General features: G+C 38.7%; 2 protein-coding genes across 12 annotated transcripts in view; one reads left to right on the plus strand and one right to left on the minus strand.

The window, feature by feature from the left end:
• FASTKD1 (FAST kinase domains 1) overlaps positions 1 to 1,156 on the minus strand; it is a 34,427-nt gene extending 33,271 nt beyond the window's left edge. For all 8 annotated transcript variants that reach the window (XR_009819422.1, XR_009819421.1, XM_062004414.1 and 5 more), the window contains exon 1: positions 873 to 1,156. The gene's annotated coding sequence lies outside the window, so the exon portion shown is untranslated. The remainder of the gene's footprint in view (positions 1 to 872) is intronic.
• On the plus strand, positions 1,019 to 25,805 carry PPIG (peptidylprolyl isomerase G). 4 transcript variants are annotated; one of them, XM_062004417.1, is made up of 14 exons: positions 1,019 to 1,300; positions 1,951 to 2,100; positions 8,957 to 9,036; positions 9,144 to 9,218; positions 11,362 to 11,469; positions 11,973 to 12,017; positions 12,982 to 13,069; positions 14,170 to 14,199; positions 14,294 to 14,433; positions 21,389 to 21,593; positions 22,550 to 22,711; positions 23,231 to 23,315; positions 24,109 to 24,245; positions 24,529 to 25,805. In XM_062004417.1, the coding sequence occupies exons 3-14, from the start codon at positions 8,976 to 8,978 to the stop codon at positions 25,646 to 25,648; spliced, it is 2,256 nt and encodes a 751-aa protein (XP_061860401.1). In that variant the 5' UTR covers positions 1,019 to 1,300; positions 1,951 to 2,100; positions 8,957 to 8,975; the 3' UTR covers positions 25,649 to 25,805. The 4 variants fall into 4 exon arrangements, with proteins under 4 accessions (XP_061860401.1, XP_061860402.1, XP_061860400.1 ...); XM_062004418.1 differs by lacking the exon at positions 1,951 to 2,100 and adding an exon at positions 2,929 to 3,068; XM_062004416.1 differs by lacking the exon at positions 1,951 to 2,100.
• Positions 25,806 to 26,404: the final 599 nt, after the last annotated feature.

Consider the following 26,404-nt stretch of genomic DNA (forward strand, 5'->3'; position numbering starts at 1 on the left):
TAGATCAGATCACACAGGAACGCATCCAGGTGGGCTTTGAAGACCTCCAGAGGAGACTCCACACCCTCCCTGGACAGCCTGTGCCAGGGCTCCCTCACCCTCACGGTAAAATAGTTCTTCCTTAAGTTTAAATGAAACTTTTTGTGTTCCAGCTTCTTCCCATTACACCTAGTCCTGTCACTAGAAATTAATTAAGAATGTCTAAACCAAGTTTAAAATTGCCTTCAATTTTGAGTTGGACACATAGAGGAAGAAAACAAGACTTTATCAAAGCATTCCATTCTAGAGCCAGTGTTAATTTACTGAACAGAGGCCCAGTCACCCAGCTTCTTTGGGATTTCAGAACTCAGAGAGGTCAATTTCTCACTATTTTTTTTTTCCAGAAGTTTGGGAGCAAATTTATTTTCCTGCTTTCAACAGACTTCTCCAGTCAGTCGCAGGGCTTCCATCACCTCCCATGATGTGTGATTACTTACCCCACTACCCACTGATCTGAATTCAAACCCTGCAAATGAAGTACATACATCCCTGTAAGTCTTAGCTAACTTTGAAGTGCTCAGGGCTTTATGTGCTGTCAATAAACTTTCATTTTAAGGTAAACTGAAAATAACTTTGAATACAGACATATGGAACAGGATTATCAGGCACTTTCTTTTGCGAACAATTGGTCTAAATTCACGTTAGATCTTTACAACCACTAACGATGGTACTACTGGAGCAACTCTAAGCCCTTCAAGTACTGGTTTGGGTATTTCATTTACTAACGCCTTGCCCTTTTCTCGGGCCCTTCGCTGAGCCGTCCATCAGTGTCCGAACGGCACGGACGGCCAGCACTAGCCCCGGACACCATGGTTTGGAAAGCACTCGTGTACCTGCAGACGCAAGACAGATGCCTCCTGCTGCTCCAGAGACACCGGCGCCTTGCCGCGCTGCGCCCAGCCTCGCCTCGGGCCGGGGCCGACGGCGGCAGCCGCCCCGACAGGCCGGGCGGCTGGAGGGGGCGGAGCGCCTCTGACGAGCTCGAGGAGGCGGGCGCCCCCCTCCCCTAGTCACTTCGTCTCCTTCCGAGCGGTCCCCACCGCCGGGCAGGACTGTACAGCGGCCGGCGGTCCCCCCGACCCTTCTCAAGCTCTGGTGTCGCTTCCCCGGTCTCTGCACCTCCCGCCCTCACGCCCCGCCGCACCGCCCCCGGGGTCGCCCCCTCCCGCCGTTTCCTTCCACTGACGCAGTCTGTGCCGCACCAGCTCTAACATGGCGGCGAGGCGCTGAGGAGCGCGGGGCGACGCGGGCCGCGAGCGGGGTGAGTGCGGGTGTCCCAGCAGGGTGCCGCCGGGCTCCGGCGCGGTCGCCGTGCGGCCGAGCGAAGATTAGGGCCCGGGCCGCGGTGAAGGCGGGGGGAAGGTGAGGGGGGATCACAGCGCCGCGAGGCCTGAGCCCTGATCGCGGCCGGGGGTGGGAGCTCTGGCCCCTCCCCGGCCCGCCGAGAGGACTACCCCGGCCGGGCCGGGTCGGGCCGCGCCGCCGCTCCGGTGCTGGCGTGGGGCAGTCGCGGGCGCGCGCGCCGGCTCCCCGCGCGCACACGCCCCCTCGTCAGGCCCAGCGGCCCGCGTGTGAGGGGCGAGCGACCCGGGCGCCCGGCGCTCCTATGAGGGGTCCCCCGCGTGAGGGTGGCCCCTGAGAGGAAAGCAGGGGTTGTGAGAGGCTGCGAGCGGGGCCCGAAGGCAGGTGGAGGCCAGAGAGGTAGGCGAAGTGGCGGACGGGGCCTGGCGAAAATTGCGCCAGGTGGTAGGGTCCGCGGTGCCGCGGATTGCCTCTCCGAACCCTGATGAGCCGCGGGCCGGGCACGCCGCAGGTCTGCCTGCCCTCTGCCAGCGTCCTGGCTTGGCCGACCTCTCGGGTGCTGCTCGGTGCCTGCCTAGGAGTTTGAATGAGTCCTTCCTCCTCCCCTAGAAGGCGAAGTAACTGGGCTGTCTGCGTGCCACATGTTCTCTGCGCTACAGGCCTCTCCCAGGGAAGTGGAGCCTACAGCAGCTACCATGGCTGGCAGGAGCGTCCTCTCTCTTTTAAGGATTTCCCAAGGCACTTCAGAGAGTTCTCCGAGTAATGAGTTTCAGGCTCATTTTGTTTGTAGCCACGACCAAATTACAAGTGTTGTGTATATATGATTGTACTTTGAGTCATGAAGTTGGCTTTGAAAGAGATAGAGAAAAATAGCTTATTGAAACTGTGGATGAAATATCTATTGTAGTGTTAAACATTGCCTTGCAATTCAGGCGCAATTAGAAAAGTATTTTCTGTAATGATAAAGAAGTCACTTTTGCTAGTACTTGCCTAGTTAGACGAGTTGAGTTAATTAAGTTGTAGTAATCATCTGAGACCTGTTTAAAGAGGAATGTGAGACCATTTGTTTTGTGTAATTTTCTGAGGGTTATGTCTCTTTCTGAAAGAATATTTTGTTTTTCATAGATTTGGTATTGCCTGTAGAAAAGGCTACTCTTTGAACATGTTGTTTTTTTTATTGTTGATGGGTTTGTTTTTTGCTTTATCTCTTTTCTTCCCATTTTGTTTCATTATTCTCATTCATTAATGCATTGGGATCCAATGTGACTCGAATTTTTAGGTGCTGCCATGATAAAAATATAGAAATTACACGTGATTTGTGATGCATTAGTTTATCTAAACTTCCATAACTTTATTTATAATATGTTTCTAAATATTTAAAAATATTTTGGGAAAAATATAGTTTCCAGTACATGAAGTAGAACCAAAAGGGAATATCAGTAATCCTCTGAGAGCACCCTTTGAGACTATACTTCTTATTAAGACTTACCAATTTTCTAGTCCTCTTCTGTGCAACAGACTTTTTTTTTTTTTAAGTTAGGTGAGCAGTGGTCAAGCTGCTATCAAATTTTTTTTTTCCCCCTTCAGAAAATTTGTCGATTATGAGGGAATTTGGAGTGAAGAATATGTACTGCAATGGAAGATACTCCTGTGCTTCAACATGATATCTTCACTACCAGTTCATTCTTGTGTATTTAGAAGCCCTCTTCCATTTGGGAGCAGAGTCAGTGAGTGCCAAGAAGCAAATCTGTCCATCTTCTAATGGAGTGAGGTTTAGGCTGAAGGCTGGGATGAGGCAGGGAAGGGTTCTAGAGCTAAAGTAATAAAGCAGGAGAACATGGGGAAAAAACGTGATAGAACAAGGTCTTTTCATTATGGGTGGCAAATATGCATCAGCGTTAAAACCCATCTCATCACTAAGAACCATTCCGTTGCACAGCCTTGCCTTATTCTCATTTTCAGTAACAGGAGTACGAAGGGATTCCACTTCTGAAATTTAGTCTGGAGATTCTAATGGATAAATGACTTTGAGGTCATACTAGACCCTTTAAAAATTATTTCCCCTTTCATACAATGCTGAAAGTTGCATTTTCTTAGCATTTTATAAGTTTAAAAATATGAATTAATGGTTACTTAAGCTAATCCACTTTCTAGTTACAAGTAGTAGAATTGAAATGCCCATGTATGTTTGTTGCTTCTGAAGGAGCAGTGAACACCAACAAAAGCATGTGTTTGTACACAGACCTAGGAGAAAACATCTGTATTTTTTTCTCATAGCTCAATAGGAAAAAAATCACACTGTACTTTCTGCATAAATTAGGCAATAAAAGATCATGACTAACTCTTGACAACAAAGCTTTTTGCTTGCTATTGACAAGAGTGTGGTTAGGTGTTGTATCATCTTTTTCATTGTAGACATCTCTTTTGTGGGGAAATAAAGAGCATGGTCTAGCAGGAACTTGTATTTCTGTTTTTATAGTTGAAGAGAATGTTACTACATTCTCAGCTGAGTGTTACCTTCTTCTAGCTGAGATGTTATAACTGGGTGTGCATTCCTTATACTTTAGTACAAGAAGACTAAATTGTTAGTAATTGCGAAATTATAACTAAGAGTGATGTAGGTGAACTATGCAGTGCAGTAGTGTTAGGTGTTAGGAGCATGTACTGTGTACCGAGTCAGGACCTAGCCGAGGATGGTATGCTCCTAAACCTCTCTAAGAGGACGGCAGGCTCTTGACTCCTGTCCATGTAAGACAATTGTTCATTTTTCCAGGTATCTCTTACATTTGACTTCTTTTTTTAGGAAGGAAAAACACTTAATGTCAGTAGTCAAAAAAGGGCTTGTAGCATTATTCTATGGAAAGAGGCTTGATGGAAAGTGGTGTCGGTCATTTTTTTGCCTGAAAAAATGTTGAGAATCTTTTTGTATTTTTTCCCCTCTAAATACTATTAGAATGAGCAGTCAGGTTGAAAACATGTAATATGTGATTTCTGAGAATGAGTAGAAAGTCTTCCGGCATAAATTTTCATAGATACATGTAGAACTCAAATGTTTTCTTCTTATAGATGTTTTAAGTCCACATCATTGCAAAGACAGCATCTTGAACCTGAAATGTATTCAAATGGGTAGTATTTTATTCTTAAATCTGCTGACAACAAAAATCCTGTGCTGCTTATTAGTAAAATGAGGGGGGAAAAATTAACCCTTAGTTGCATTGCTGTTAATGGAGAGTTTTTTGATGGGGAAACACAGAGGAAAAGATGGTGGTATTTGAGGAAAATACTGAGGGAATGATAGAGATTGAGGGTAGGGTTCATAGGATTTTTGTTCTTCACACCTCCAGTATCATCCCAACACAGTTATAAACTCTGACACAGGAACTGGAACTAGGAACAAAATTTCATATCTTTCATCTCACAGTCATAAATTCATTTCAAGTTGAATCTGAAGTGGAATGAAATATGTAACACTATTAGTCTGTGGATCCACTATTGCTGTAAGCTGCCAAGTGCTGCTGCCTGGTCTTTTCTTGGGAGATGGGGAAAGGTTAGTTTCTATGCAGGGAGGTGGCCACCTATAGGAAAGCGAAACATGGCTATACGAGCCATCCGTTCTGGTATAAACCCCCACTTGGATTGGCTTCAAGGGACTGGAACCACAGCGTTAGTCAGTGTGATACATGCTCAGAATTCACTTTGTGGATTTGCATTTTCCAAACTCAAAAGTTCTGAAATTCCAGATGTCTATCTTTGTGATATAATTGATGTAGTACTGCCTTTGTAGATGGCCTGAAACATGTTAGGTATGTGAATTTGTGCACTTTATTGTTCAGCTCTTTTGGATATTGAGTGAAGACCAATGCAGAAGATAATTGTAAATTGATGCAAGGAAACAAATACAAAGACAAAATAGGACAGAGCTGATGATAGATAAAGAAGTAAAGGAATAGGACACAATATATATTTTTCCTACTGACTACATCTTTACTTCAACATATGAGTGATAAACTCTGGCAGTAAGATGCTTATGAATGGTTTGGGATGGTTATCTTTTTCCATTGGCACAGATTATTTTGAAGGAGAACAGCTGTGTGCAGCCTGGCCATGAATTGGCCAACTTTATCCTGAAAGTATTTGAGTAATGAGGCTGATGGAGGTGTGAAGGGATGTAAAGTCTGATGTACACAGTTGATGCATTGGTTATGGATGCAGCTGTTCTGACAAACCTAAGCAGAGCTGTAATTCCACTTTCAGAAATGAGACACACATGCCTCTCCTGTTAGATATGCTAAAGTGAGAGTTTACTTTTGGTGGTTGGTTTATTGGAGGTTTTTTGGTATAGTTTCAACTTAGTCTAGTGAGAGGGTCCTCAAATTGTGACCTCATTAATGTTTACAAATATGTAAAGAGTGAGTGTCAGGAAGATGGAGCCAGGCTCTTCTCAATGATGGCCAATGACAGGACAAGGGGCAACGGGTATAAACTGGAACACGAGATGTTTCAAAGAAATACAAAGAAGAATTTCTTCACTGTGAGGGTGACGGAGCATTGGAACAAGCTGCCCAGATGGGTTTTGAGTCTTCTTCTCTGGAAATGTTTAAAACCCACCTGGACGAGTTCCTATGTGACCTCCTCTAGGTGGTCCTCTGTTGGCAGGAGGGTTGGACTAGGTGATCTTTCGAGGTCCCTTGCAACCCTTAAAGATACTGTGATTCTGTGAAGCAGGAGGTGGTTGAAAGTGATGAGTAGCTCAAATGTTTCAAGGTAGCACTTTGGTTGTTATATTGGAAGGAAGAAGTAAGCTGAGATCTTAAGACTGCTCTTCTGCATAGCATGGTTTGTTTGTGTATGCATAGTGAGCATCTTTTGGATTGACCTTAAAATTGTGTTCCCTTCACTAGTAAAATTCTGTCAAATTCGCAACTAAAAAAAATGCAAAGTGCTGTGGGTTAAGAGTATCCACAATCTAATTGAAAATAAATTTTAAGTGATGAATACACAAACTGTGTAAGCCCTGTTATTACCAGACACATAGCACTGTGGGGTTTACCTGTAATTTTCTGGGTTTATTCTTGGTATTTCCAATTGTTTTTCTTTGTTTCTGTATGTAACATGCAAACCCCACATACTTGCTTTGAATATGGACGGATTTTAAACCCTGACTGTGTACAAGGTTGTCTTTGGTATCGAATACTGCGGGAATAGAAATTAGTAGTTTATGCACCATTTGTAACTCAGTAGTCTTTCCTCTAACAAGCGAAAAGGTCTGTCAGAAGTACTAACTGCACAAAGGATGCTTAAGTATATTGGAGAGGGAATGCCCAGTTGACTTGTAGGTAGGAAGGATAAATGTCTTAAATAGCTTGGTTTACTCACCAACATCATCTTGAGTGTTAAGTATATTTACTTGGCCTGGTGCTTTCCCAATCAGGATGTTTATAGTGACCAGTTGCCGTAACTGTCATTTAGAACCAAGTGCAGACAGTATTTAGGGAATATTATTGGAGGATTTAAGGGAAGTACAGGGGACATTGGAGGTAACATTGAAAACATGAACTAAACTTAATTTGTTTCACTATTCAAGAGACAATTAAAAACATATTGAGCTGAAGCTAGTCAGAAGAAGGATTCAGGTAGAATTCTTTCTTTCTTCCTTCTCACTTGCACCATATTCTCTACAAAACAGTTAAAAATTAACTGACAAAAGTATACATACATTTATTTTATTACTTAGCTTTAGTCATTATCAATGTTTGAAATAAAAATTGTCTCACATTAAAATTGCTTACATTTATTTTTGCTAAAATACTGTGTATAAACATTAAGGCATACCTTGATATTTCTGAAACGTTTTGCCTGTAAAGCAGGAGTTAAATCTATCATTGCTCAAGCACGACAGCTAGATGTCTAAAGTTTGAGTACAATCAATAGATCAGTTAGGTACTACTGTCTCAGTTCAGTTAAAACTGTCAGTCCTATAACCAAACAGTATTTATTTTGAGAGGTTTCCTAGAAAAAAAAAAAACCAAACCCCACACCCTTTCAATTCAGCTATACAATCTTTGCTGCTACTGCCAGAAAAATTGGTGATTGTCCTTTGGGCTGGTCTAAATTCTGAAGACTGTCTTCTCCCACCTGTCTGATCTCCCCTTGCCCACACTGCAACCTCCCCTGTGCTGCCCCAGAGTTTGTGCAGCAGCATGGTGAGCTGGTCAGCTTTCTCTGAACCCAATAAAGTTCTCAGATACAGGTGTTTTCTCTATTTATTTCTTTGCCTGGCTACAAATTTTGTAGAGCTAATAGAAGAGAGAGGGTAATTCAGAGAGAGGAGCAAGCAGATTGAGGCAAGGCTGCTGCTTTTGGTGAGTCTCTGGCTTGTGTGAATTAATATATTCATTGCACAGCTAAGAGGATATGTGATGAGATGCTGCATGTTTGCAAAGACTTCTTATGCTAAAATCACATGAATGATAAATTACTTAGTAGGGTTTAATTTAAATCAGTCCCGCATTGTTCTTGTGATTTTTTTTTTCACTGTGTAGTCTTGGCAAAATGTTAGGAGTGACACAGAGTGCAAGTAGAGAGAATATAGACTAACGTGATTATACTGCTGTCTTTTGGTTTCTTAGAGCCTCTTGTTCATAAGCTGAGTGTGACAGATGGTGACAATTGACTTTTTTGAGGCTGTTCTGTGGCACAGCTATGAGTAGAGATATAGGAGAGATCCATGCAGTGTGTCAGCTAAATTTGATTAGTGTTTTCTGGCAATAAAGTATAATTAGAACTGAAAATTTATGGATTATATTCAAAATTGTGGGAAAAGTACTCCAGTCTTCCAGGTCCTTTTTGCTGTCGGGTTTTCTTTTCCTTTTTGAAGTAATTCAGAGAGGATGGGCTTCAAGAAAGGAAAGAATATCATGAAAGTTGGAAGATCAGAGGTGCAAATGGTATTAAGACATTGCTTGTTACACAAAAACAAAGGGATTTATATATTCTGTATATATTGGTTGAACTGGGTTGTGGACTGTAGCACCTGATGTATTCCTGGGCAGAGCACATCTGATCTGAAGCTGATGACTGGGTTGGTTGCATGTGGAGATCCAGTCTCCTCAGCCACCAACACAGAGCTCAACGGAGATTGCAAATTAGTTGTCTTAAACAGTTGAAAAACAGTTGGAAAAAAAATCTATTTGGCAGCTCTCAAACAACGTGTTTGGTCTCAAAACTGTTTTTTTTTTCCTTCTGTGACAATTAATTTACCTAGGATATAGAATTATAGGGGCAGACAAGATTATTGCCTGTATCATCTATTACTTATATCAGCAAGAAAACAGTATCTTTTCTTTTTTTATTTCCTCATTTGAACTATGGCACTCAAGTTTAAATTTAGTACTATTGCAGCAAACATGAATAAAATCCCTGATTTGGGTCTACAAAGCAGGAACATTACCTAAAATTTTTTTTTAACCTTTAAAAATACTGGTTTGCTCTCTGCTTTTTTTTTTTAAGGTTTATTTTCCTACAGTTTTTGTTCTTTGTAAAATCTTCTACATTGACTTGCACACAATTTCACTACACAAAGAGAAAATTTAAATTTTGTTTTTATTACTTACAGTATTTAAGCTTTTGAAGCCATGGGAGTAAAAGTCCAGAGACCTCGTTGCTTTTTTGACATAGCCATCAACAATGTACCTGGTAAGAAAATTAAAATAACCGTTCAGTAACATGATATATTCATGTAAGAGATACAGGAAGAATACAAATACCAATTAACTTCATAATAAATATGCTTTTTTTTCTAGCTGGAAGAGTGGTCTTTGAACTGTTTTCAGATGTGTGTCCAAAGACATGTGAGAATTTTCGCTGCCTCTGCACAGGTCTGTAGATTTTACCTTTCATTTGTGATTTTTAATGCAATACCATGTTAAGTAGTTTGATGTCTATGTTACTCTTCCTGATGTTTTCTTATATTTAAAACCAAGTACTTAAAATAATGGTTCTTGGTATGGCAAGAGAGTTAGCTGATTTATCATATACATCTGACATAGAATCAAACCAGTTGTAGCAGTAGCTTAGCATGTTGCAGGGAGTATATGCTAATTAACTTTAAATACGGACACAGTAAGCTGATTTTCTATTACTATTGACATTACATAACATCATCCAGTCTTAAAAGGTAGCCAATAAGAGGTCACCCATACAGACTTAATTTTCAGTCTTACTTGCAGTCTTCCAGGTATTTGAAGGGTATTGGTGGTATCTGGTAGTTTTGGGGTTTTTTTCCTTTGATGGAGACTGGTAATTTCTACTGCTATTGAAATTTGTATTATTTCTTGAACAAAATACTGAGGAGATTATCTCCTGGAAGCATTTTCAAACAGAATTAATGTCCTGTGGACTTCCTACTCCTGTAAAAAATGCTGGTGGTGTAGCAAAACTTAAATTTAATATCACAAGAATAGTTTTGTGACTACGTAAATAGCATACATGCATTCTGTCTTCAGCATTTTCTGCTCCTCTTCCTTCAAGCTCCATTGTTTTTCAGGTCAAGGCTCTGTTTTTGCTGTTAGTACTGAATCACTCAACAGTACTAATATGATCTGAATCAGGTGTGGTTGCATAAATACATTCATGACAAGTTAGCTAGAACACTTAGTGCACCATTTATGATGTCTTCAGGAATGTAGGCATTATCTGATGTGACATTGGGTTTACTGGCACAAAATCAGATTGTAAAAATTGTTAATAAAATTGAACCTCAAAGTGATTATTTTTGATGACTTTATGTTATCATGTGACCGTGGCTTTCTTGATCTGCTGTCAGATTAATTGATAAAGATATTCCCTGTTACTGCTTGAAATTTTTGACTTGAAGTCTTTCAATAGCATTTCAAGTCAGGAACAAGTATTACTAAGTTCATACTTAGTAGCTGACATTCAAAATCAAATTCAGATGCTGAAGTACTTTACTGCTTTAACATATTTAAAAACTGAGGAAAATATATGGGCAGAGTGTTTATAACATTGATCACCAACATTAACTCAGATTTTGATTTTATTGTTTTCTGTGCTCAATTTTTGGTTGGTTTTGCAAAGTATAAACTGTATTCTTAAAACAGGGATCTTCAGCTCCATGTTTTTTTTATGGTACACCTACGTTAGGGATATACCAAGTTAGCAGAACAGATGTGGCTTCACGTTTATCAAAGTTCCTATGAAAAGTGGTTTTTTACTAGCTGGTCACATTCACATGGAAGCATTAGTCTTTTCCAGATAAGTTCAGAGGCAACTGCCCTTGACAAAAGCTGCCAGTTTAGTAGCTTAGAATAAGATAATGGGAAGATACAGTCTAACAGTTTTCTGATACTGAGAGGAAGACATCTTTTTCCTTCCAGACTACTCCCACTGGTTCCATTGAGTTTGGCTCTGCCATTCACTAGACCTTCCACGAGCCATTCATCTTGCTAACTTAGCAGAAATCTTAGTATTTGAGGGTAGCAGGGAAAGTAGATAGCAGTGTAGCTGATGCAAAAAGTCTGTTTATGACTCTCGAGTACCAGAACTGACATAAGGGAGGGAGATGGTAGTTGTAATCATGAGTGGGGAGGGAATGAGATTCCTTCATCTTCACTCTGGTTTTGGTATGAGCTTTTACAATACTTGAACCTTGTCATGTTTTAACTGAAGATCTGAGCGTTTCTTGTGTACTTCTGAGCAGTGGCAGCTATCTTAAACCTAAACTGACTATTTAATTTCAGCCAATCTTCATAAAAGAGATTGGGGTTGTATAATTATATCAGTAAGGAGTTCTGGTTTAACTATAGTGACAGAACATAGTTTCTGCTCTGCTTTATTAAAGGCTAGGTTCTTATTAGTATTTGAGATATGTGTTTGTATCACAGGCTAATTTTTCAAGGTTTAGTGGATGATTTTGATTAAGTGCTTACATAGTGGTTTTTTCTGTAGTGGAGATTCTACAAGTACTGAGAGTAATTTTGGTTTTTGTTCCTCCTCTTTTAGGTGAAAAGGGTACAGGGAAATCCACCCAAAAGCCATTGCATTACAAAAGTTGTCTGTTTCACAGGGTTGTGAAAGATTTTATGATCCAAGGAGGTGACTTCAGTGAAGGTACGATGTGAATCTTTGAAGAAAACTTTATTGCTTATGTATCAGAATACTGCAGGAGTTCTGTGTAGTGTCATTTACTTAACTATTCTGTGATTCAACTGCTTTTTTCCCCTTCTTCCTGCTTAAGAACTCTTACATGAAAACTTACATAATAAATTTCTACATGTGATTCTATGTGCATGCACACACACACTTTTACTCTGTTATCTCAGTACTCATTTTCTATTGAAAGGTTTAAATGTGAGAGTAAAATACTGTGTCTGCTGATGGGAAATAAAGAGAAAAGGGAGACTATAGCAGAATACATGGAAGAATACTTTCTTGTTTTCCAAGTTTGCTTTGGGACTGCGAAGATGTATCTCGATCTTCTTCACATAGCTTGAAGAATAATGGCAGTGGTTTGGATGCAGTTGGATCGTTACTTCATATTATGAGGCACCTTCCACATAATGTGACTCTTAATCACTACTTCAAGTTGTAACTGTCACTTTTCCTTTTTCAAGGAAATGGCAGGGGAGGAGAATCCATTTATGGTGGCTTTTTTGAAGGTAAGAGTTTATCAGTCAGCTCTATTTTGGTGTTACTGTAAGCCATAACCTTTTACATTCTGTAGTCTTTGTTCTGTAAACCTGAACTCCATTTTGTTAATATTTCTTCTTTTCTTCAACCTTTGACTGTCCAGATTAGGTTATTTTATTTTACTTCTAAAATAAAAAAGTTTTTAATTAGTGAAGACTTAAAATCTAACTCCTTTGTATTTGTCCATTGTACCTTTTCAAAAATACAGTTTTGGCTTGAGGTGAAAGTTGAGGATTGTCTTTTCTTCTAGCAAAAATGAGAAAGGTGTCAGGTTGCAAATGTTTAATTAAAAGAAAGCATAAAGCCCTGTTTGCCCAAACCCAAGGTGGAGTTAACGATAAAGAGGCCATAACTTTTCTCACAGTCCTGGTTCTTTCTCAGTCAGTGTTGCAGAAATACCACCTCTTCTGCACTCTAATATGTTTCTCAACCTGTGTTTGTCCAGAATGTAGTGGAACATCTCTGTGTTGCTTGGAGCAGTTTTTGTGTTAGACCTAAACCCATGCTGTCACAAGCAGGAGGGGTTATGCTCAGGGGTTATGCTCCTCCTTCCTCCCTGCCACTTTTCCTTTAACATTAGTTCTTGTCTGAGCTTGCATCAAGCAATCAAAAGAATCATTAACTATTTTAGAAATAAGAGGCTGCTTAACAGTTAATGCACAGTTTAAAAAGTTCTGCTCCAAGGAGACAATTGTCAGTACGTGCGGAATAGAAACAGCAACAACTTAAGATATTGAAGTCTCTGCTAATGTTGATAGGAAACAAATGCCTTGTTCAAGACCTTTTTTTAAGTAGCTATTATTTTGAGTATTCTTAATATTTTTAGTGAAGCCACTAACAAATTTGTTTAATGAAGATGAGTTCACTTAGATTTATAACATTTGTCTAAGCATATGTGGTGTATTTCAAGTAACTGAAAATTACTTTCTTTAGACGAAAGCTTTGCCGTGAAGCACAACAAAGAATTTCTCCTTTCAATGGCCAACCGAGGGAAAGATACAAATGGTTCACAGTTCTTTATGTAAGTATTGCTGTGTCCTCAAGTGTGGGAGTTGTTTGCCCTTTGTAAGCTGTAAAGGTAATCCTTTTAAAAATTGAAGACTAGCTCCTCTGCGCTCCTCTACACACCTGAAGTTGATGGTTTTTCACAAAGTTCCATGTAAGTAGCCATCTTCCGAATGTGCTGCTTAGGGAGCCTGACTATTTTTATCACTTTTCTGTTTGTCACTTATTTTCTGTGCCAAGAGAGCTTTGGGTAGTCTTCAGTAGCTGTGTTCTAACTTGGGCCATAATGCAAATCTGCTAATTCTTTGTGGAACTCCTTATTTTCCTCTAATAAGTGTTGCCTAGAAGGATGCAAAACAGCTCTGGGTGTTCTCAAAAGTAGTAGAGTTTTGTTTGTCACAAAATAACTTTGCAATGCAGTTTCATTTATATTAAAACTTATCTTAACATACATTGCAGTAGATCTTAAATCTGATTTATCTACAGAAAATATTTTTAAATACATCACTCTTACCCATGTTTCATGACCATCCACAGTGAGTTGTGGATGTCATTTACTCTTAGACCCTTATTTGGGGATTTCTGACTGATGGTTACTGTAATTATTGCAGTTTTTTACTTCTGACATGGCTGACATCTGTATGCCTTAGTAATGCTGGGATAGGGGAAAGCTGAGAAAAAGTCAGTTCTACTTCCATGTCAGATAATCTCTACAGACAGGTATTTTCTTGCATTGATTTCTAATTATTTTCTAATGTGTAGAAGGTTAATGGCAGTTTTCCTGGTCTGAGACAGTTGCCTTTTTTTTTTTTTTATGTGTTCCTACTCATAGTTACATAACTTAGGTATCCTATATGAGGATGCTGCCTAAAAATCTTTTTTTGTTTGTTCAGTAGAATGTTACAATGAAAGTAATGAATTGAATAGGTAGTTTAATATATAAAACTTGCTTTTAACTGCACACGAACTTAGAATAATATAAATGGGATTTGTTCAATTTGATTGGTTCATTTGGAATTACTTTTACCTGCAAATGTGTATATGACATGTTTCAAATGCTGACTGCTTTCCGCTAATACTCACTTTATTTTTCTCTTTAAAATCTGGAATCAACAGAACAACTAAACCTACACCTCACTTAGATGGGTGAGTATCTCTTATCTTCTTATGTTGGTTTGTTTAGGAACTGCCTTGAGAAAATTAAGTACTAAGAATTCTTACTTTTGTTTAAATTCTTCAGACATCATGTTGTTTTTGGACAAGTCATCTCAGGTCAGGAAGTTGTCAGAGAAATAGAAAACCAGAAAACAGATGCATCTAGTAAACCATATGCTGAAGTACGCATACTGAGTTGTGGAGAGTTAATTCCCAAATCCAAAGGTAAAGTTGAACTGTACATTTACATAGATGCAAACTATGAGGTGTTTGGTGTTTTTTTTCATTTTCCTGTTTTTTTTTATTTCCTGTTGGTTGCTTAGAAAAGTATTTAGAAACTTAATTGTGTTCAATGGAGGGGCAATTGCTGAAAAGGTAAATAATGTTGCGCAGTTTGCTTTCTCAAAAACTTTAAAGGTGTTTATACATAAGACATTAAAGAAAAAATACATGTCTGTCTTCAAAGCTTCTTCTGTCTTGTATTTGCTTATACTGGTTAAATTTTAGTACAAAGCTGGTGAGCACTTGTCCCATAGAAAGTCGTGTGCTATGTTAAGATTGATATTAGTCTGACTTTATTTGATAATAGCTGCAAAAAGAGCAGCAGTTGAACTTATTTCAAGTTTCTTTCTGGTGAATCTTCAGAACAAGCACTTAGAGTAGGAAAACATGGAATTGTCCTTTCTTTCTGGAAGGCATACCCTGCTCTGCCATTCCAGAACTGAACATGATATTGGAGATTGAACTCAGCTTCTCTTATGAAATAAGGCTCAATCTGAGGTGTTACTGTCACTCTGGAGAGTCTCATTAGAGGAAATCCAGGGTGCATGTTTGGTAGGAACAATGATGGGAATCATCATGTTTTTTCATTTGTAGCACCTACTGTTGATATGTACTGTGAAGGATTGCACCAAGGATATCAAAGCGTAAAGACCTTCCTTTGGCCTAAGGAAAATACAGGCATTTAAGACTGAGCTGCTCAGCTTTTTCTGTCTCTTTTTGATGCAGTTCTGTGTCCACATGTTGTGATATCTGGAGGAGTAACTTTAGAGTCTGAGGATAATCTCTTCAATACCTCAGAATCCCAAGCAAAATTATGTCTCCTGACTGCTCACTGCTACCTACTAGAGGTTCTAGAACCTCTTAGATGAACTCATAATTCAATCTATGTGTTAGCACGTAATTTTGTCTTTCTGAACAGTACTCAAGAGTGTGGTATCTGTTAGAAAATACACTGCTGGGATAGAGAAATAAAGATAAATAAAATAAACCAATACAAATGTAAAGTGGACAAAGCTATTGAGAGAGATACTCACTCTGCATGTATATCTGAGTTTACTACACTCCCCTTTTTAATCCACTCCAGATACTTAAACTGAATGATTAAAAGAAAGTTTTGGCACTGAGCAGTCTGATGACTTAAAGCCATTAAGCAGGGCTTTAAAGTACACGTCATTAAAAGAGTAAATAGAAGAAAAATGTTTTTTTCCTTGAAGTTCTAAAAGAGAAAAGGCTTCTAAAAAGATCTGACTGTCTGGTCTGACCCATTTGCTTGTGTCCTTGTACCTCTTTGCCTCAGTAGTGCTGAGGTCCTGGAGACTTTGCTTTTTGTAGTTGGTCTGGTATGCCACAGAGGGAAGCTGATGTGCTGAGATAGCCCACTCAACTGACTATAAGGCACAGTACTAGGTAATGATGGGCAGCAGGAGTACTTGGAGAGCAAGAGGCCTTAGGCACCAGCATTGGGTAGGTGGAGGGCAGAGCTGAGTACAGGGAGGTTTGGGGCCTGATGAGCACTAATACAGAGCCGGCCTGATGAAGGTGCTACCTGACAGACCATGATGGAGATCCTGGTGAGTGGAGAATCCTGCTATTGAAAGGGAAAGGCTGGCTGTAGGACCTGCAAAGGGAAATAGGCCGCTACTGTTTACTGAATGCACAACATGGAACCACAAATGAGCTATGCTGACCTAAGGCAATGGAAGAGTTCATCATCACATCAGCAGAAGGAAATTTGCCAAGCTGCAGTCCAAAGCTGACAAGGGGAGTAGAAGAGGCTCTTTGTCTTGTCAATATGTAAAAGAGGCCAGGAAACCCAGATAGGAGCAGCGGTTTCTGGGAGGTGTGCAGTGTCATGGAAGATCATCAACAGAGACTCATCTAACAATGAAACTGTTGGTAGCACATTATTATGGGAGGTAAAAGGGAACGGAACCAGTGAAATATAAGACAGTTACCAGAGGAGACTGCTTCTAAGAATTTGTTGTTAAGACAGAATAACAAGGAAGTTGCCAGTGATGAAAGTGTAATGATGAATTTCTGTGTGAGGGTACATTATGATTGCAAGAGAGGCTTAAACTAAAATATTTATTATATGAGCTTGTCTGGTAAGCACCACAAAGGAAATAGACAAGCATGTATGGAATGAAAAAAGAACAGGTAGTTCTTGAGTTTACCAGGGGAACCAAGATAGCACCAACAGAAAGAAATATGGTAGAAGTTACGTGCTTGGTGTAAATGTTTTTCTGTTAGGTTGAAGTTGAGGAAAGGCGATCAGATTTTTGAGTATCATGTTGAATATCCAGGTGGAGTGCTTTATGAAGGAAGCAAATCTCACTGGATTTATTTAGGGGTGAGTAGTTGATAACTGAGCTAACTTAATAGATGCCATGTGTGTTGAATGTTACAGCAATCACAGTTATAATACTTTGGAGGTCTAATCAGGGATGATCAACCAGAAAAGTGGAATGTTTGCCTGTCATCGTTTCCTTTGTGCTTTTTTTCTTTTCTTTTGATTCTTTAAAGTTGGAGGATTAGTGAAAATGAATGAGAAAAACTAAATTTAAAAAGCATGATCTTACTGGCCAGGTGGTTTTGTTTTTAGAAAATCTTAAAGTTCTAGGGAAAATCCCGAAAGCTGGTGGGTGGAGGGGAAAAAGAAGAAAGCTAAGTATTAAGCTATTATGTAGAAAGGTCATTATGGACTGGCTAAATTAATATAATTCTAAGATTGTTGTAGGCCGACACAGGTTATTGAACTTGATATAACGTACTCATTTGAGTGTGACTACTGTGAATTACAAGATGAGATCATCTGTTCTGATTTTTGTACCTGAGCCCAGTTGCTTTCTGGCCAGGTCACCTCTTCATTTCAAGTCCAGCAGTCTGACAACATGGGGCTAATGTAAGACTTGCTGCAGTCCATAACAAGCTGAGATGTGGAGTGTGCTTGGCTGTGCTGTGCGGTGTGACCGTGTAATTCATGAAGTCTGGCAAATACTATAGGTCCCAGTGAATGGAGTAGGAAGTGATGGATCTATTTCGGATGCGGTCATAAGTTGAAACCTGATCCTCAAGTTAATGATCTGGACTGGACAGTTGGACTGGAAATAGAAGTCTGTTTCTTTCTGACCTTCATGCTCTAGGACTGGTTTCATTTGTTGTGATCTGCAATTGGCCAACACCAAGTTGGTTCCATATTCAAAATAGCATTTGCTAGAGGTAGTTAAATGTCACCAGAAAGTGTATCCGGACCTCTTGCCAGATATTGTCTTTGCTGTGCAAACAGTTCTAGGCTTTTGGGTTGTTGGCGTTCTTGATTTGCTTTGGCTTGGGTTTTTTCCTCCTTATTTCACTCACTAGTTGCCATTTAATTTCCCAAATACATCTGCCATTGATATAATTTGCAGCATACTAAGAGTCACATTATGTCTGAGCTAGTTGTTCACTAACACACCTCCATTTCTGTCTATAACTTGCTCATTTTAAAGTATAAACCGCAACATAGCTAAAGTTGTTACAAGAATGCAGATAAAACTGTGACAGTTTTTGACACAGTTAAAACAGATGCAGGAGGGAGGAACTACGGGAAATAACTGCATATACTGTTGCCTCATTTAGACATTTACAAAACTGAGACATCTTGTTTTACCTGAAGGCAGGTAGGAAACAGTATATTGCAGTATAGTAGTCTTTGTTTGAGTGGGCCAAAACCAAAAGTATTGAATAAGAGAATTTGAGTGTCTTGGGGCTTAAAAAGTACAAGAAAATTAACTGATTATGTTTTCATGGTATTTAGAGATCATGTGAGCTTCATCTTTTTGTTTGGATGACACCAGGCTCCTTTGATATAAATTAATTTCCTAACTGTTCAGTTTTCTTCTACAAATAGGTACTTATTACACTATGTGGATGTATATATTTTATATTAATTTTATAGAATCTAAATATATTACGGAGACTTTTATTAAATCTATTGTTTTAATAAGGACATTGAGTAAAAGTTAGAGAAATGAGACCAGGTGTCTTGGTCTAGACCAACAAGGGAAGTAAAAAACTGAAGAGACTTGTATTTTTTAAAGTATTCATGAGCTTAACTGTTGCTTTTCTGAGAAATACTCTCTTTTCTGTCAGGAATCAGTAATTATTTGTTTCTGCAGTTCTAGTACATCTGCACTTAACTTTGCTACTCTAAAGCATACCCAGTTATGTCCAATTTCCAAGATATGCAACGTGAAGTTCCCACAGCACTTAATCTGCCATAAAGAAGCTGCCTGAAGTGCAACTATAAATGTGTTTAGGGCAATTACAGATCTCTCCTCACTGATTTTTATCATTGTAGCCCAAGTGAGAATATTATTACAAAAAAAATGCATCCCTAAGTATTAAACTCATTATCCCCAAAGCTCATTTTCGTTCTCTGACCAATTTAGCAAGGAGTATTATACAAGTTTTATTGCTTTTTCTCATCATTGAAAAACTGCACGATGAGAAGTAGCAGTTTTGCAACAGTGAGATCATTGGTGTTGAATTTGAGAGTTTTCACACTGAGCTCCCATGACTGCAGTTATAAATACCTGTTGCTGACTCTTAACAGTCAGTCAACTCTGTAATAGCTGTGAAGCAGTTGCAGAATCTAATACTGATAATTTTGAAGATTGATACGCTATTCCACTAAAGAGCCATTTCTGTTTTCAAGACAGTTACTAGATCTCCTTGTTGTAGAAATGTTACCTCTGCCTCAGATTCTCTACATGAGTTTCACCTTTCTTTTTGGTTTTTTTTTTCCCCCCTTCAGATCTCTGATCTGTTTATATAGAATTAAAGGAATTAGTTTTCCAAATAACGGCATGATAAAAGATGAATAACTGTTAATAGATAGTTCTTAGTATGTGGAACTGCTGCCACTTTTCTGGGCACCTAGTAAGCGTGGGTGTGATCAGAGATTGCTAGCAGGGAATTCTGAAGTGGAATTTTTCTTCCCATCCATATGTACAAAATCAAGGCTGTTCATAAGAAATAGATGGTTAATAACTTGTGATTCTTGGAAGTTCTTGAAATCTTTTATGTCACTTGAGTTACTGTAATACTCACCAGAATTTTCTTTCTGTAGAGCAAGGACAAAATCATCTAATGGGAAAGCTACCATTACATATTTTTACCCCCCTTTTTTTTTTTTTTTTAAACAAGAGCTTTTATAATTATGTGACAGCAACCAATACACGATAGCTAAGTACAAATTGCATCATCCTGTTGGGCACAAGTGGAAGCCAGCAGGCAAAAATGCTGGGCTAGACTTAGACAGTTGAATTTGTCTGTCTTTAATTGAAAATTTAAAAAACCAACTTGGCGTATTTGGGGAGATGTCCTTGTTTTCTGCTACGTGAATGCATGTTTTTATGTCTTCATAGTTTTGAGGTGAAGACAGGCTGCGCAGTCACAATCCTATCTTTGGTGCCTAATGTTTTGTGCAGAAGAGCAGGGGGCGAGAGGTTGTGTTTAAACTGCTTGTACATTGGTGTAGGCCAGATAATATCTCTGTAAACCATCGCTTTGCAAAATAGGCTAATGCTTGCAGCTAGGATTCATATGTAGTTTTACAGCTCGTTTCTCTCTCTGATCTGAAGCCTGTTCAAAGGTCTTAACTAGTGTTCTCCTAAAGTATGGATTGTTTGCTGTGACAAGGAAACAGGCAGTTTGACATTCATGTTTATCTTTGGCATATATTCCTTCTATTTAATGGTGAAGGTTCTGTTTCTTTTTTGTGTGGCTGTAGTATGTTTTGTAGGAGCAACAGACTGTCTTTGCATTTTGCAGTGGCAAAGTAAATAATATTTGATGCTAATTAGAAAAGTCAACCACAGCAATCTGCAGACAACCAGTATGCTCCCCTGGAATTGCTATAGAGAACTTTTCATTTTCTGGACGTAGCCTGATAGGAATTTTGTAACACATTTGAAGAGCATTCATACTATTTAACTGATTTACTGAAAGTGTTGTAACTCAGAGCATGGACTTCCTTTAGTGAACTTTTTAGAGCAGTTTTCATTTTTTCTCGAATCAGTGTGACTGAAATAATACTTATCACTTATAGTAGTTTAAGTAGGTCTCAGATCAGTTAAAGGATACAGAAATGTGCGTGTGTGTGTATTCTTAGATTATTTTCAGTCTGACTAATGTCAGATTGCCAATAAATTGCTGATTTGCAGGTCCAGCAGCCACACAAGTAGTGGTGAAATATGCAATGAAGGACTAGTCTGCTCTTTAGCAGAATTCCTTTTTGTACCAGATGGTTAGTAAGTTATTTGCATCTTATTGTTAAAAAAAATCCAAAACAAACAAACAAAAAACCCAAACAGCACATGATGAGCTGGAGGATTAGGACTGTTTTCTGACAGTGGCTTCATTCAGCAGGAACATTATTTGAATTTTCACTCTGAGGTAAATTGAATCAGTGGTCAATTACTAATTACTACTTATTTTCTGTTTCAAAACTTCTTGTTTGTGATTTAATATTAAGTCGGGTTAAACCTGAAGCCAACGAACTTTTTAATAAACACTTTCTAAATACATTTTAAATAATTCTTCATATGTAGCTTATGTTGTATAAAATACCTGAAAACTTACAGGCTTCTAGAAGTTCTTGATAGTATAAATTTGATACTTCACAGTATTGTAAGTATAAAATGTTGGACATCTTACGTATTTCTAGATGTACCTTTTACTGTACTTGGGAGGAACAGTGTTTTCTCCAAGATTTGAAATTGTTCTCAAAATAGGTTGAAGTAGTTTTATGACACAATTACAAGAAGCTCAGACAGGTACTAGATAGGTTGATTTTACTGAAATGTATTTTGAAGTGTTTGATATTAAAATGTGTCTTTGCTATTCTGACCTAAAGCCAAGAAAGAAGAAAAGAAAAGGCATAAGTCGTCTTCCTCATCCAGTGACTCGGAAAGTTCAAGTGATTCAGAATCATCTTCTGATTCATCATCAGATTCTGAGAGTGCTTCAGAAGAGAAATCTAAAAAACGAAAAAAGAAGCACAAGAAGAATTCCAAGAAACATAAGAAAGAAAAGAAAAAGAAGAAGAAAAGCAAGAAAAGGTCAATTTTGAGATTTATTTTAATTTTTGTTACATATGCATCATACAGTACTATTTTCTTGTCTTATTAACTACAGAATATAATTCTGTAGGTATTTTGAAATTTGGGAGACAATCCCAAGCTTGTTCCATATACAAACATAATTTTTTGTGATCAGATGGCAAAGGACAGTGGCCATGCGTGTGTGTGCTGTAGCTTGTGAGGGAGGGAAAGGTTGGATTAAGACTTCTGTATATTTGACTTGAAGAGTTGCAGGAGTACTTCATTTGAAATGGGTAGTGATGGCTTGTTTCCCTGAATTCAGTTCTGTACAATTTGGTTTAAAGTATATGCAGTGCCACTTAAGAGAATATAGGTTGCAAGAATAAAACTTAAAAAAATTAATAAATGAACATATGTAACAATGTTTTTTCTGTCTCATATTCCATTTCCTTGGAAGATAAAAGGCACTCTTGCTTCTGAACATGTTTTTTTTCTAATCTAATAGTTTTGCTTACAGTTCAAGGCAATGTAAGAAATGTTCACTCAGGATAATGCTGCCTAAATACTGTTTCTGTGGGGCTCAGCCCATTTCACACAAAGTTTGTTTGTACCAGCTGTTTGAAATGAGAATAGTTTGCGGACAGTTATATATGGTAGTGTGAAATTTGAATTTGACTTTCCCGATAGTGCTGTTAAACTATCTAAACAGAGAGTAAATGTATGTTCAGTGTTGCAGCATTGACATTCATAGATGAAAAATGTTGGTTGGAAATCTACTGTGGTTGCACATTTTTAGAGCAAAGACATGATCAGGGTAAAAAAAAAATTTCTTCTGAAATATCTGCTTCCGGAGCTTCATATTGTATGATGGTGTATTCAATGAAGAAAACTTCTGAATCATTTAAGTAGGTTGAAAGGTCTTCCCCTATCAAAATAACTCATTATTTTTTTATCAAAAATATTTATACTTAAAGCTCATCCAGTGAAAGTGAAGATGAAAACCCTGAAGCACAGCCACTATCTACTGTTCGTCCTGAAGAAATTCCTCCTATACCTGAAAACCGGTTCCTGATGAGGAAAAGTCCTCCTAAAGTAGATGAGAAAGAAAGGAAAAGCAGAGAGAAGGAAAGAGAAAGGTAATACATCTGCTAGAGACTGACAGCAGTGTGGTTATTTTAGTGTTTTGGGCCTCTTAATGTTAAGTGAGCCCATTCCCTGTTAAACAGTTCCATGCTGTGAGCCCTGCTGGATGAAAAAGGGATTTTTCAGTTTATTGGCAACTGTTGTCTTTATCCTAGGACACAAAGGTTGAGTCTTTGAAAATGGTTTCAGTGGATGAAAAACTTAGAACCACGTCAATAGAAAGAAAAGTAAAATCTGTGATTCTGCACAAACGCATTGCAATTTCAGTGAGAATATATTGGAACTGTCCCATCGGAGTCTGTAACATAATTCTTTCAAAAAATAGGAAAACCTAGAAATATTGTAAAATGTTTTGTGGTCACAATCTGAAGTTGTTACTGTCTGCACTGGTAATAAAAAATAAGATTAAATGTGTGATTCTGTTTAGTTTAACTTCTGGAGAGGTTTTAATATTGGTTTAATTTTCCTTCTTTGTTATAAAAAAATATCACTTTTAAAAAAATTATTTTTAGTAATCTGTCGAACTCGCAGTCAACATACCAGAGGAGGCTGCTAGTGACCAGGTCTGGAAGGAAAATCAAAGGAAGAGGACCACGGGTAAATGTCTACAACACACTCATTTTTCACTAGGATGACTGACTTGTTTAAAAAAAAAGTACTAAAAGGCAGGATTTGTGATGCATCATAATTTATTTGGGGACTGAGGCCTGAAGGAAGACAACAAGGAAAATGAAATTAATCTCCTGTTTGCATACGGACTTTATTTGAAGGAGGAGGAGAGAAACAAAGCTTTGTTAACAAAGCTTTCTTTGTGTTACTGTAGTATTCTGTGAATTAGTGTATAGAAATAGCTCAAAAAGAGTTCTAGTAAACACCAGCACCAGTACAATGATGCCAGGAACATGGGGAGGACCTCTACCCTTTTTGGCAAGGGGAAGCTGTCAAGAGTGGCTCTGATTCTGTGAGGCCATATGCTGTGTGCTGCTTGCAGCGAATGTTTTTAGTAACAGAAGTCTACCCCTCAGACTTTCAGTAAAAACCTTAAAGAAAAAGAGGGAAGTATTGGCTTTGTGTTGCTAGTCAAAGCTAAGGAACATTTTCATTGTTAGAAAACTGAGTTGCATTTGTGCTAACTAAAAGCAACAGAAGACTTCTCAATACAAAAGTCCTGAAGTAGAAGTTACCTTAAAAATAGCGGAGTGCATCACACACTTTGTATTCCTACTTTAGCTTCAGTAAGTTAATAACTTGTCAATGTGAACTTAGTATATAGGTGCTAAGTGTCATGTTAGGTGTTATGTGGAATTGACCACCAGGGATAAAAACCTTGTTTAGCTGTCACAGCATGTGAAATTCAAACTTACACCTCATTTTCTATCTTGCCTTTAAGCGTTACCGGACACCTTCCAGATCCAGGTCAAGAGATCGATTCCGACGCAGTGAAACTCCTCCACATTGGAGGCAAGAAATGCAAAGAGCTCAAAGAATGAGAGTGTCTAGTGGAGAAAGATGGATAAAAGGGGACAAGTAAGATTATTTCTTTCTGAAACATCTGCATTGAAATTTGTTTTTTATATTAATACTTGTTGTCTTAGATTTTCAGTTACAGTTCCTTCCAAAAAAGGGGTGCTGACTTGGAGAGAGTTACGCAATGGGACAACCAATTTTATTCATGCTACTGTAAATAGATAATGTAGATGACCTGCTGTGACTTAAGTTTCAGGTGTGAGGCTGTCTCACTTCTGACTTAATTTTTCAGAGTGGAGGGGATTCAAAATATTTTTTTAATGGTATTTTTTTTCTCTCCAAGGAGTGAAATAAATGAAAACAAGAAAGAGAATCAAAAAAGCCCAGGAAGAGGAAAAGAGAGAAAAATTTCAGACCACAGACAAGTTTCTGAAAGTCCAAGCAGAAGAGGGGAAAAGGAGAAGAAAAAAGATCACAAGTCCAGCAGTAAAGACAGGGAGACAAGAAGAAACTCAGAAAAAGATGACAAGCATAACAAAAGCAAGGCCAAGAAAAGAGCTAAATCTAGAAGCCATAGTAAAAGCCGGGAGAAATCAAAAAGTAAAGAAAGAGACTCTAAGCACGGTAGACATGATGAGAAGAGAATAAGATCAAGAAGCAAAGAGAGAGACCATGAGAAAGGTAGAGAAAAAGAAAAGCGATATGATTCTAGAGGGAGGGATAAAGAAAGAAGCAGGAGCAAGGAGAGAAGCAAAAGGGCAGGCTCAAGAAGTAATGACCAAGACCATAGGAAGAGTAAAGACAGGGAGAAACGCAAGTCAAGAAGCAAAGAGCGTGAGCACACCAGAGGGAAACACAGCTCCAGCAGCAGAACAAGGGATCGAAGCAAAAGCCGAGACAGGGGTAGGAGAGGGAGATCGAGGAGCAGAGACAGGGATCGCAGTAGAAGTAAAGACTATTCAAGGAATAGAGACAGAGAAACAAGAAGAAGAGGGAGATCAAGAAGCAGAGAAAGGAGAGGTACACCAGATAAATACAGAGGAAGAGAAAACAGGAGGAGGAGAGAATCAAGGAGCTCAGAGAGGGAGGAAAGTCAAAGCAGAAACAGAGAGAGATATTCAAACAGAGAAAGTAGAAGCTCGTATAGGAGGAACGATACTGAAAGCCAAAGGAAGAGGCGTTCAAAAAGCCGTGAAAGTAGCAGTCCTGAATCCGGTAAAGATAAGAAGTCAAGTAGAGATCAGGATAGAAGTCCAGACTCAAAAAAGAGACCAAGTAGCAAAGAGAGGGAATCCAAAAAGTCATATTCACGCAGCAGTAAAGAAAAGGAAAAGACCAGATCCTCAGCAGAAAAAGAAGTAAACCAAAAATCAAAGAGTCAGGAAAGAGATCATGCCCCTAGTAAGGATAAAAAGTCTGATCATGAAACAAGTCCTGGAACAGATGACGACAGGCACGGATGAGTTTGTGGACTTAACGTTTCCGTTGTCTCAAAGTTTTAGAGACACTTTGGGGAACGCCTTTTTTTAAGATGTGGACTTCAGTTTGGTCTTTTGATAATCTAAAAACCTGGATCATTTGTACGGCTAAAGTTTTAATAAACTTGAAATGAAAACCGAATTACATGTGTAATACAGAGTGCTGTGTTTTAAATACTTTGTTGGTTTATGTATCCTTTTGGTGTGTTGGCAGCTGGAAAGGTACCTTCCAGGCTGGGTTTATTTTTTACCTGATGAACCTAGTTTAGTGCAAATGGTGGCTGCCTATGAAGAAGCTTGTTTCATGTGTGAAGAAAGCTGCAAGCTACATGTTGTCTTCAAGCTAGGAGAATGCTACAAGGTGTCCATCACTCCAGTGTTGCTCCATCTGTATTTCAGTGGGTATAAATCCTAAGGAAGTTAATTTCTAGAGGAAAATTACAGTATTTTGTAATCACAGAGTGAATTAAGTAAGTCTTCACTGTTTGTACTTCTGTCACTGTCAACAGTAGAATCCATTTGTGCTGTAAGGCAGTCATCTGTGTTTGGGAGTTACTTCTTTGTCCTAGGAAGTTTGGGGTTTTTAAGTGCTCATCGGTGTAATTTTTGTTTGTTTGGGTTTTTTTTCCCTGTAACCTGTTCTTTCTGTTCCGTGCTTTGGTGTGTTATCTGTTGCAGAAAATTCAGCTTGAATGCTTCAGACCACCCTTCTCAGTTACTAATTAATGGATTCACAGAGAC

Source organism: Colius striatus, chromosome 11, assembly GCF_028858725.1.
Source record: "Colius striatus isolate bColStr4 chromosome 11, bColStr4.1.hap1, whole genome shotgun sequence".
Taxonomy (NCBI): domain Eukaryota; kingdom Metazoa; phylum Chordata; class Aves; order Coliiformes; family Coliidae; genus Colius; species Colius striatus.